Source organism: Ammospiza caudacuta, chromosome 3, assembly GCF_027887145.1.
Source record: "Ammospiza caudacuta isolate bAmmCau1 chromosome 3, bAmmCau1.pri, whole genome shotgun sequence".
Lineage (NCBI taxonomy): Eukaryota > Metazoa > Chordata > Aves > Passeriformes > Passerellidae > Ammospiza > Ammospiza caudacuta.
In genome coordinates this window covers 43,767,326-43,780,214 of record NC_080595.1, presented here as the reverse complement: position 1 = coordinate 43,780,214, position 12,889 = coordinate 43,767,326, and the positions used below count along the sequence as shown (strand labels likewise).

The following is a 12,889-nucleotide window of genomic DNA, read 5'->3' as shown; positions in this document are numbered from 1 at the left end:
TGTAAATATTAATGATTATTATTCTATGATAATAGCAATAATACTGAAAACAAAGGATGTTCTCTGGTGTGGTTGTGTTTGGGTATTTTACTTTGGTACCCAAAAATGTATTGGCCTGCAACTCTTCTTTAGATCTCCTCTTTAGAAGAGTTGCTCCATCCAAGTGCATGAGACATCTGTAATGTTGAATTGGTTGTGTCTTTCAGGTCAAAGCCACTGGACAAGAGCTCTTTCAGCAAGTTTGTGATTTAGTGAAGATTAAAGAGCCTCACTTCTTTGGCCTCAGCATTGTTAAAAGTAAGCAAACTCAATGCACGAGCAAGTGACTTGGCAAACATCCACAGACCCGCTTGTGTATTTACAGTGTGTGCATATATACACAGTGGCTGTGCCTGCAGGGGGAATTTGATTGTAATAAGGTCACAAAGTATGTAGATTATGCAGAGCCTTCCCAGAGCTCTTTTGATCTTTGGTATGTGGGCAGACAAATTGAGTAAAGGGGGGGCTTTTGTTCTCCACCTTTGTTCTGGGATTCCACCTCTTTGTGGGGCTTTCTTTCTCTCCTGTAGTGGGAGTTGCTAGTCAACATATTTGTTACTATATTCAGAACTATAGGTATTGAACAGGAGGTGGATTTTAAAAGGATTTTGGGGCTGAAAGTGATACTTATATTCTGAAGTCACATGTGAAGAATGTGGCGCTGGGGAGGAAACTCAAATGATTGTAAGGGACTGAATGCATGCGTGGGACACATTGGGTTTTGAAATATCACATGGGAAATACAAAACTTCTAGTCCATGAGGTAAAATCCAGTTTGCTTGGTCCTATGGCTTAGTATTGGCCAGGAAATGGTGTTAAGATGATGCCTTAAAGAAGCAAATTGATATGAGAGATCACATTTCTGGTATGGTGTAAACATTGACATTCCCTCCCACACCCCAACTCTTAGTAATTAGAAATGGATCTGTTGCCTTGTTTATCTTGCCTTCCCATATTTCCAAAAGCACTGAAAGACTTGTCTCTCCTCCAAAACCTGTGTTATTTACTACTGCAATTCTAGATATTTCATTGAAATTATAGTAGTCTTATAGAAGCCCTTCTAAATAAGGTTGCTTTTGCCTCTTCATAAATATGCAGGATAAAATAAGGTGGTTTTTTAAAGTTTGTCTCATTGCCTTTATGCACTCATTCTGTAAGAACTGCTTTTTTTGAGTGCAGCATTTAATCTGAGAGGAGCACAAGCTTTTTATCCTCCATAAGGTTTGTAGAGTCTCCAAAAGATTCCTTGAACCTAATATAGCTGTGCTTTAAACCAGAATAGTTTTTTTAATGTGAGGAGACCTGAATGCTCTTAACTTTTCTCACAAATCATCTCTGATTCTGAGGCCTCCCCTTTGCAACATTTTTTAACACCAGGTTTTGCCTATTCCGTTGCAGGACATCTTGGCTGAAATTGGAACCCTTGTCCTCTCCTGTAAGACAGGGCAATTTCATTCCTATTTTCTCTGAATTCTTCTGTTTTTCTCATGTTCTTTCCCTTTTTCCCCCCCTTCACATGTTTTTGGTTTCATATTTACCATACCCTGCATTTGCCTTACTTCACACCTTTTCTGTGAAGCAGTTTCCTTCACCCTATCAAGCACAGGGCTTCTGGTCCCAGAATACCCAGTAGTGGCAGATATCTTTCAGCCTGTTGGAAATATATTGTAACCACTGCATACCAAAGAGCATAATAAAGCTGTTCTGACTAGACTTCAGAGTATATTGTCCACATCTTTAAGTGGAAACAGTCTTCTCACTTCATGAAAGTATTCTTCCTTTCTATAGCAGCTAATTCTTCCAGAAAGTGCTTTAAAAATTAAGGAAAAGTTACAGGCGTCCAGTAGCCTGAATTAACATCTCTTTTTTGTTTGTTTTGGGGGCTGGTTATTTGCTTTCCTGAAAGGAAATACTTTTTCTGTTCTACAACTTGGTTTCTCTCCACCTTGATTTGGTCAGCAGACTTGATCATCTCCCTTGCGGCCTGTGGCAGCTGAGATCTTGCCTCTATAGCAAATGTAGCACTGAGTGTGGCATTTGGAAGTAGCCTTTAAGGTATTGCCTGCTTCTCAGGGATTTTTGAATTCACAACAGGCTCTCATCTCAAAAAAGGGAAGTGCTCAGGTCAGGTAGTGGGGAGGGCTGGGTAAGTGTTGCATTCCCAGGTTGCCTTGTGGATGCTGAAGCCGACTGCCTTGGCTGAGTACCTAGTCAGTGTACATCCCACAGAGGCTGGGAATGGGGGGGCTTGGGCCTGGTCCCTCAGGAAAGGCTGAGCTAGGTGTCCAAAAAATGGAGAGGAGGCATCTGCATTTTTCAACAAGGTAATCCTCTCCTTCATCATGCTTTCACCTCTGTGCTGCAGCTTCAAAAAGATATTTTTTTTAAAAAACAGCCACCCTGTTTTAGTAATGATATCTTTCCCACTTTCTTAATGTGTATTTATTTTTGGTGGTCTGATACCGCCACATGCAAAACAAGGTATTCTAATCCACCTGCATCCATTACTTGGCTGCTAATTTGTCAACAAAACCCTGACTGTCAGCAGTAGCAAGAGAATGAAAATTAAAGGATTTCTTCAGAACTGTAGCCAATCACACTGCATGGATTATCTGGATTAGGAGCCCATTTGACCTGCAGACGTTGTACAGATACACTAATGCTCAGTTGGTCTCATACTAAGTATGTGTGTGGGGGGAGAGGTTGGGGTCCTTAATCATAAACAGAAGTTTAACCCCTAAATGTGGCGAAAAGGGAAATGGCACCACAAAGCACCATGCAAGCTGCAAACCATGAATGCTGTAAAATCTAAGCTGTAGGTCTTGGAGCATGTTTCCCAGCATTTGATACCTAAATATGTTGCCTTCTCATCTGGCTGTTGTAGATGCTGAGGGCAAGCTTCAGGATTAAGGGTAACAGTTACATTGTCAGGATAGCATTTTTCATCCCTTCTGCTCTTAAACTGTTTTTTTTATTCTCAAGAGGAAAACCGCTTGGACCCAATATATCTGAGAGGAAAAAAACTTGTTTCTATAAGAAGTTGATCCCTTTGAAAATCAGGTTCAGGAATGTGCATTAATGGGAGGTCCTACAAACCTTGGGACATGTTGCTCTTCTAGTTTTGTCATGGATCATCAGGCAGACTATACCTTGTGTGCTCCTGCTGCTGGAGTGCTTGGTTTTTAATTTTATTTTTTTTTTTAACTTGTAGTTTGCTCAGTGAAAGATCCTGCGACCCTGCCAGGTTCAATCTGGTTCCATAGGCTTCAGCAGCTGGGTCTTATATGGCAAATCCTCCTGTGGGGTCAACCTTATCTAGTTCCCTGCGGGAGGTTTCCCTCTTGTTATCAGAAAGTGTGTGCAGAGACACATTCAGTTTTCTAAAACAAAACTGAATGTAAGCAGACAAAGAACAGCCAGGCTTCCTTTGTTGTTATAACCCAGATCCCTTCGATCCTGAGTTTTGGGCCATGCCTTTATAGGAGCAAACCTTGCTTGACCTAAGCAGATGTAAGCCTTCAATTGGGAAGGAGCAAGACTGCAGCTCCTATACCTTGCCACTGTCTCCGTGTCCTCTTATGAATTTGTCAGGCTGGCTTTCTTACAAATCAAATCCCTCTGCTTCAGCTCCTCTGCCTCAAGAATAATACTCTGTTTTTTTAAAGCAATGGCTGTTCACCTTGCCAAGCCCATGCTTCCCAGCACGTGCTTACCAAGGAGCTCAGTGATTAACTCTGCCAAAACCACTCTGCCTCCAGTTAACTCTTCTGCATCCGCCAGTACTGAAGTTCATGGACAGAATATGCTAACAGGTTATCTTTGTACTACATGAGTGTGTCTTATAACAAAGGGTCTCTTAGGAGACAAATAACAAAAGTTCTCTGAAATACCTTATGCTGATTTCTACATACCTTGCTCACTACACAGTCCTTCCTCATTATCCATGCTTCTTGCCTGTCCTCTCTTAAATTTGCTTACATAATTGAATCTTCGTTAGGAATTTCTAACCTGAGGTACAGCTCTATTGCACTTACTTTGGTACCTCAGACGAGTTAAATGCAATATAAGAAACACACGTGCAGAAATATACCACCTAGAGGGAGTTGCAGGGGTTCAGATGTCCAGAGAGTATAAAGTACTCCTTGAAAGGACCTACATGGTCTCTTCCTATGAAGGCAATTTTTTGCCTGTACCTGCTGCCAGTTGTTTCTCCTTTGGTATCAGTACAACATCCAGCCAAGTGCTCTCCTGCTTGAGAATTGCTAAGGGTTTGTTCGCCCCTGGATGAACAGTGCTGGAAATGGCTCTGCAGCTTTTCTTGTGCAGAAGAATCCCCTGTGACACTGCTGAAGTCCGGAGATCTCTGCCTGGGGATGCCTTGTTGCTAAATGTAAGATGCCAATGTAAAATTCTGGCAGTACCTATCCATTACCAGGAATGACTGAACCTTTATCTCAGTGTTCAGATCTCGACAGTTCCTAACAGCACAAGATCTCAGGCTTCTTGATATTGTCTCCTTTCATACTACCCTCCATAGCCTTGTGTCCATCCCAGGTAGTGACCTCAGCCAGGACCTCCCTTGCGTTACTCCCAGCCTGGGTTGTGATTCTTCCCTTCATTGGGATACATGTACATTCCAGCTAAAGCTAAAAACACAAGGTTTTCCTGAACCACATTCTTTTAGACCCTTTAGTAAACTGATCAGAAAGTGAACAACATCTCTTTCTATTGGCTGGAAAGGTAACACCAGGAGCATTGAGAAGCTCTGCAGAGGTGGTGGGAGCAGGTGCCATGTGGGTAGTGATTTTCCCAAATCACTAATGCTTGGAAGCTTGGGGAGATCCACATGCAAAAGGGGTTGTGTAGCCAGCTCTTCTTCAGTAATCAAACAAAAAAATCCAGGCTGGTGTTCAGGTTATGTGAGGGCTACAGCATGTGTTGTGAGGTATATTTTAGTGTGGGTTTTTGTTGTTTTTTGTTTTTTTTAAGCTTCGGCTCTCCCCTAACCCTAGCATCCCTCTGTTCTGCTCCTGCTCTCTTTCCTGTTGCACCTCAGGGGACATAGTGGTGTTGCCACAAAGCTTCTTCAAGCATCTGGGAAAAGTTAAGCGCAATAGCCATGGATAATTTTTTTCCTTGTCTTTTATGCAGAAAATGCTTGCTATGTGGAAATTTGGCTTCACACTAATTCATATATTGTTTGAATCCTATTCTTCTGGACTGTCTAGTTGCATTGCTAAAATATACATGACTCAGCCAAATTTGTTAATGGGATCTTCCTGGCTGCCTGTGGGGCTAAGCACCGACTCTTGGTAGGACACCTTTGTGGAATTTGTTAGTGCTCCTAGCCCACACTGGGCACAGGAGGAGAACAGGTTTTTGGCATCACCATTATTTAGCTTTTATGCAGAGAACTTACTTTTCATAAAATTGAGATGAGGAGGAACTGGTTAATGCAAAATAATGGCCTTTAGGTTAACAATGATTCGAAATGATTTGACCCTGTATTACAGCTTTAATTTTCCATTCCCATTTTTCCTGCAGTGTAAATAATGCCTGTTGTAAGTCTGCATCACTCACTGGAACTGTGTCAATTTTTTCTAACTGGGGACCTGACACATTATTTTTTTTGCAACAATGTGTGTCCTATGTTTTTTTTAAATACATAAAATATGCTCAGCTAATTTTGCAGAGTAGAAGTGTTTTACATTTCTGGTAACTGCTTATTTTGAGATGTGATTTTTACAGCATGAACTTTCAATCTCATTTGAGAATTCTTAAAGGTGAAATTGGGAGAAGTGTGTAAATTTCTTTACTGCAAAGGAGCTAGCTGTCCAGATGCATTTCTTGGGATTGCAGTGCAGTGCACTGGTGGGTTGTGCCAGGTCTGGTATCTGTATATATGTGCATAGGGGAACCTTTCAAGAGAAGCAGATGCATTTGTAAGATCACTTGCAGTGCTGAGATGAGATTCATGAACTGAGTCAGTAGCTGCAGGTGGATGAGAGTGTATTTTTATGTGAGCATGCTTCTCAGTCAGCTTCCTATTACCTTTCACTTGTCCTTCAAGTGAGACCAGTGTAGCAATGACAGTTTGTACCTGCTGAGTATCCAGCCCTGTTTGGATCCACAGATCAAATTTACTCTTCCCTGGAAAGGGGGCCATCTGTGCATTTCTATATTGTCCTTTACAGCACTGCTCAGAGATGCTGCAGTTTGGTGCCCTCATATCTGTTAGAGATGCTTATTTTCAAATAGCATCTGGCAAAAGATCTCTTAGGGTTTTATCACTAATCCAGTGTGAGGAAAAATAAAACAAAGCCATCCACAAAGAAGTAGGGCTGTGCAGGGAAATACCTCTTTGTTTTTGTGGATGGAGGCTTACATTGCAGGTTGACATTCCAGCCATATTAACTTCATTAAGGCAGGAATGCAGTGCTGCATTCTTGCACGAGAGGGAGGATGCTGAGCTGGAGGACCCCAAGAAGAGATGTACATTGGGGTGTCCTCCTGTAGCCTGGCTTATTCTTGTGGTTTATGTGTATCTCCCAGTAGGCCTGATAATAACCTGGAATCCTCAGGTGTGACATCTGTGCCCTCACAAAATCATCTCTAACCTAATTAACATGACAGATTAAGAGGGGCTCTGGGGTGTGGGTGACAAATTGCTTTACTGTGGTGTAACTGTGGTGTAACTGTTCTGTCACACTTTTCCCTTTCTGATGTACTATTCAGGGGTGATGGGATGCTTTGGGGTATGTCACTGTGCTTGCTATTGAAATTTCCCCTCTTCTTTGAGGAATAATTAATGTGTTTCTCTAAATGCCTCTGGGCATGGGATCATTGTTGAAGTAGAAAGGAAAACTGACCCTTCAACTTGTTATAGCCACTTAACAAGGTGTCAGCTGAAAAACACAGTGCTGGCAGAGCTGATACAGGCTTTACCCATCATTGCTGTGCCATCAGGACCAGCCCCATGGCATGTGGGGAGCCCATAGTGGAGGGCAGGCCCTGCTGCAGGACTGCCAAAGCCCAGGGAGGGACTGGGTGGTGTGCTCATGTTATCCCACTCCAGTCACTTGCTGTGCATTGATTCCCTAAATGAGCTTTTACTTACTTTTTAATAAAAGCTTTATGGAGTGATGCTTACCAGCTTGGCAGCTGATTAGGGACAGAGACAAGCCTAACGTGAGCAAACCCTTCTCTCACTCACTGACTAGGACTTCTATCAGCCTCTTCCAGGCAGTGTTATCTGATCTTAATGGACCTAGAGAAGGAAGGGCTGGGGCCAGTGTAGCCCCCAGCCACCCTATCTTAGACAGAAGTGAAGAGGCAGGTACAAGATGCAATCTCTGTGATGATAAAAACTTCCTCTCCTTGTCAAAACAGCAGAAATAACTTCCATATCATCCTGTGTGCTACAGCACTTAAATTGGCCACCACAGACACTTTCAGAAATTCTATACAGCCACTTCAATGGTGCAGTTAAATATTGGTTTGTTTCTGTATGTGATATGTCAAGTAATGTGATAAACAGAAGTGTAGGTATATTAAAAGTACAGCTGCAAGTACTACAATGCAGGAAAGAGCATGGAGACAGAAACACGACTTTTTGGGCATTGTACTTTTTGTATCCAGTGTTAGTGCTGTTTTACAGGAGGTTTCCTAGTAGGGTGATGTGTGGGCCAGTTCTGGATAGCACCAGATGTGGTTTCTTGAGGTGGGAGCTGAAGGAGATGGCGATAGGAGGTTGTTTTGCTTGCTTGTTTTTTGAAAGCTAGCAAAGAAAGTATTTGTATCTGCCCCTGTAAGGATCTGCAATGCTTTGGAAGGGGTGTGAGGTAGCTTAGAGCCCCCTTCAATGCCTACTGTAACACTGACCACGCCAGGCCTGCTTCTGCCATAATACAGACATGAGTGCAGGCTCTCATTTGGAAGTCTGGGCTGGTCTTAAGGGGCAGGAGTTTGTTTTGTGAAGGGTTCTTTTTTCTTTTTTTTTTTTTCCTCTCCTTTTTACTCCTGCTCCTTTCATGTTTAAGGAGCAAGCTCTTCATCTTGGCACTTGTGTCACCTGTCAAAACATTGTCCTAAGCAAGATCAAAGTGTAGAGAGACTGGTCAGGTGAATGTGCTCAGCTGGCATTGCTACTGAAGCCTGAAACACCTGTCAGGTCTTGTCTTTTATTTTTTTCTTAAGAGACTTGAAGACTCAGGAAAAAAATCTTTCACTGGCTGAGTTGTTTGTATTTGATAATTGGTAAGCAGTGTTATGAAACATCAGCTTTGAAAGCAGCACAAACCTCTTTCAAGATGATGTGCCATTCAGGCTGTGTCTTGTTCGCTCTCACTAGGGTGGAGAGCAAGTCCTGGTCCTTTAGTGTTTTGAGGCAGGCCAGGTTTCCCTTCCTTTCATTCATCCTTTCTCTATATGAAAGAAGTTGGGTGGGAGCAGGACACACCAGACCTTCTGAGAAAGGCGTTTGTGTTTGGTCCTCTTGTTTCTCACCCTTTCAGAGGATCCCCTTCACATGCAGAAGATATTGGGTACTGTTAAGTACCCAGCTCTCTTTACTTACTTTTGCCATGTTGTACCATGGTGCTACATGATGGCAGAATACAAGCTTGGGTAGGGCTTGCTTGTTTAATAATAATAAAAAACTGCCTCTGGTAAGCTGCCAGTACAATTAGCTGGGTAAGATGATGTTTCTCTTTTTTGGAAATGGCTTCTTGATTATAAAGCAGGAATTCTGCATTTCTGGCTAAGATGTTTGGGAACATTTAGCTCAGGATCTCTTGAAGGAGTGAATGACCTTCCTTCCGTGCTGTCTGGAATTGCACATGTACTTAAGAGTACTGGTTTTTTTCCTCCTCCCCTGCCCTGTCTATTTCCTGGTCAGCAAATGTATTGCTTGGAAATAACTTGTAGAGTGACCTAAATGTTTAGTGACTAAACATTTCCAATTATTTTATGTTGAATTCCTTTTTTCTTATCTTTCAGATAATGAATATGTTTTTATAGACCTGGAGCAGAAACTTAGCAAATACTTTTCAAAGGAATGGAAGAAAGAGACCACCAAAGTAAGAGAGGTGTTTAACTTTGGAAGCTGCTGCTTTTTTATTGGATTGCACAGTGAAATGAAAACTCTTAAACTAAGGTCCATAAAGCATCTTTTGAAGATGGTCTGCAGAATACTTTTCATTAGCAGGATGCAGTGACTTTTGCATAGTTGCACAATTAGTTAAACCAGCCCCTTATGCACCTTTAGCTGAGCCATAGTAACCACATGGTTGCTGCTTGGCTGCTGCAGAAGTGGAGAAAGTAAGTTGGTCAGTTTTCCATTTGAATTTAGCCTGGAGACCTCATTTTTATCCTTAAGCAAAACAGCCTAAAATAACCTTTTGTGACTTGAATCTGGTACCTGGGAAATGACTGGAGCTGTGACTCTTCCCAGAGCACGTACAAAAGGACACTGGAGGGAGAGGAAGGATATTTTGTTTGAGACAAGTCCTAGTTCTTAAGGCTAGCTAGCCCTGATAAGGGAGGGAAAAACTACATGAAATAAAGACAAGCTTACGTAATTGTTTAATACTGTTCATTCAGACATGATAATGCCTGTTTGTGTGTGCCATTAATAGAGGAGCCATAGTCTAGAACAAAGTATAGCATGCAATTGCTTCAGATATCTTAATTGGGTCGTTGTAAAAGTTGTCAATTACTTTTTTCCACCTTGCCTAAGCATTTTCTTGTGCAGAATAGGCACACTTGCCATTTCTGCTGCTAAGTTTGTAGATAACTAGTGAGGTTTGGACATCTCTCTTATCCCCAGGCATGTGCTCTGCTTTTCCCAAACAAGAGTTACTTCAGAAACAGCCAGAGTCATGTGAAGGGGCTGTCTGTCCAGCCAGTGAGAGCTCCCCAAAGCATGTGTTTCTGGTCACCTCGGGATGGGCTATGCTTTGAGGTCTCTCTATGATTGGATTCTTGCTACACTTTCCTGGTCAGGATAAGTGTTGAACCTCTGGTGTGATGTGAATCACAAAAGACTCAATGAGTTGCTACTGGCAGTACTACAGTCTGAGATGAGTTAGCCTTTTGGACTGGGTTAGTTGACAAGGTTACTTTCTATGAAGAGGTTTCAGGCGGAAAGCCCAGTCCAGCTGATAAAATAGGGTGGCTATGAACAACTTCCAGAAATGAAATGGAGATGTTTGCATGGTCGAGAAGCTGTCTGCCTCAGATGTGGAGGGCGTGGACCTTGTCCCAGTGAGATGGATCTGACCAGCAAAGCCTTGGAATTGCCTGTGGGAGCAAAGTTACCTGTGTGAACATGAAAGTGACAAAGTAGGAAAGATGACAGAGTGAGTTAGTAAGATGTTCCTTTATTCTTTTTCCCTTTTTTTCTTTTTTGTTCCGTTCAAACAAGCCTGTAAGTCGGAAGGATAGGCTGTAGCTAAAACAACAGGCCTCATGCTGCCTTTCTTCTAGCAGCACTCCTCAGTATGAAGCAGACACCACCACTGCCTTTTGCTCTATGGCCGCAGGAACGTGTGAATAACTAACCAGTAGCCCTGCCAAACAAAAGGCATGGAGCTGATACCAGGCTGGTGCTCCTGAGCCCCAGGCAGTGAGTGCTGAACATGGCAGTGTGTCTGTCCGTGCTGGGTGATGTGGTGTGGTGCAGGGATGGATGGTTGCTCCTAGGAGTGCCCTGGAAATGCAATGGCCATGCCAGGGTGGCACACTGCGCTGCTGCCTTGCCTGGCGCTGTGAGGGAGGCTGGGTTAAACTTGCTGCGTTCAGCACGAATGTGTTTGTGGTGCTGCCAGGTGCTGAGCTAGGTAATTCTGGGCCAGCCTGGGTGTCCCCAGGCTACTCTGGGACTCTTACACCAGCACATCCCTCCTATCCAAAAATCTTCTGCTCTTCCTAGGAGATTTTGTCATTCAACCTGTCTGATTGTTTTGTGATGCCTCATTGTCATGAGCCTCCAAGACAGTCAGACTCCCTCCTAAAACTTGCCAAGAGCTAAGAGTAGAAAATGAAAAGCAGTATGGGAAGTAAATTTCAGAGGAGAGAACATTACCAGATAGGGTAACAGGAATTTTGGATGCTGATCATAATTTAACTCGTCTTCTGTCTTTGCTCTAGGGGACAGAGAAATTCAGCCCTCCATTTGTTGCATTCTTCAGAGTACAATACTATGTAGAAAATGGAAGAGTAATAGGGTAAGTTCTCTTCTGTGGTAATGACTGTGTTTTGAATTATTCAGTGTGTTCTTAAAATGAAAGAAAAAGAATGTTTCTTTGTTAAGCTCATCTCTGTGAACTCATTGAAATAAGCTTTAAAAATCAGCTTGAATTTTTTTTAAGACTTTCACAGATGTCCTCACTCAGCTATGAATGTTTTCTGCCTGAATCATACTCCATATCCCTAGGAAAATTGTGACTGCTTTTCCATCTGTGTTGAAAATGCAGGTTGAATGATGACATTAGCAAAACACTCTTTTGCTCATGTCTTTTGGTTGTATGAAAGGCACTGGATGCATATACCAAAAATAGTTATTTATACTCCAAAGCACGTGCTTTGGATCTATTTTTTGTATTTGAGCAATGCTCTGTGCAGTCTAATCCTGGAAATGGACTTTCATACATGGACAAAACAAATTACTTCATACGTTAGACTTTTTCATTTGTAGTCCATTCACATGGAATGTGGGCTGCACTCAAAACAGCACCACCCTCACCCATGGTACAGAACAAAGGATGAGGTAGTTAAAAATTAACAACTGACAGAGTTAATTTACATCAATGCTTCTGGTGTGGCTCTGTCCCTGGGGGAAGCCAGGAGCTGGGATCATTTAGGTGGATTACAATCTTTACCAAATTTTTGGCATTCGTTCTTGTCTTGAGCAAAGTTTGTGGTTTTCTATGTTTTCTCTCTCCATAGTCTTTCACTTTTGGATACAGGGGACTCTTTCTTATGGAGTCTGTCTGGCTGATAAGTGTTTTTTGTTTCATTTTGCCTTTTTTGTACAGAGAGAGATTACATACCATTCTGCCACTCCCAAGTTACATATCCTACACCATCACAGGCATATTTCTCTTGCACTAGTAGTTTAATTGGAGAGGTTTGTAGAGCCATGCAGAGGTAGTTATCTGGCCCCTTCAAACTATACTTGCACACTTTTACAAGCAGACTGTAGTGTCCAGCACCTCATCTACATGCACATGTCAGCAGCCTGCTTCCCATGATCTCTGAGGGCAGGGGGTGTGTGGGTTATCAAGGCTATGCCATAGTAATTCCTTATCAGACAAACCCTGTTTAGCAGCTTGAGGAAGAAGACAAAAACAAGCCCAGGGCTCCCATGTCTTTTGATCTACCTTGCAGGGAATTAGCTGTTAAGAACTATCATGAGCCTAAGGCAAGGTGAAACAAAAAGCAGCGCCAAGTTTAGAGGGAAAAGGAGGACAGGTGTGCAAGAAACAGGACTGGGAGTCCAAGGGAGTTGACTGTCCTGGCTGCTACAGGCTTTCCAGGGAAACAGAAGTGCTTGATTGTAGTCAGTCTCCAAAACAGGTGTGATGTGATTTTTCTTTCATCTACCTTCTGCCCTAACTTCTTAGATCTCATGCTCCTCAAGGTAGAAGCTACCATTTCTTGTGTTTGTACAACACTTAGTGGGAGAAGACCTTGATCTTGGTTTGGTGCTCCTTATACACACAACTGTATCAGGGTGGCATTGGCACACATCAGGCATGTCAAAATTTAATACCTCTTCTCAGCAGGATGATGTTTTTGAGGGTCCTTATCTGAACTTTGTTCTTGAAGTAAATTTGCCCTTGTCTTGCAG

General features: G+C 42.5%; 1 protein-coding gene across 1 annotated transcript in view; it reads left to right on the top strand.

Moving 5' to 3' along the window:
* The window catches only part of FRMD1 (FERM domain containing 1), a 41,019-nt gene that overhangs the window by 15,033 nt on the left and 13,097 nt on the right, over positions 1–12,889 (top strand). The window contains exons 3-5 of the mRNA XM_058801751.1: positions 207–297; positions 9,037–9,116; positions 11,188–11,264. Of these exons, the coding sequence (XP_058657734.1) occupies positions 207–297; positions 9,037–9,116; positions 11,188–11,264 (248 nt within the window). The remainder of the gene's footprint in view (positions 1–206; positions 298–9,036; positions 9,117–11,187; positions 11,265–12,889) is intronic.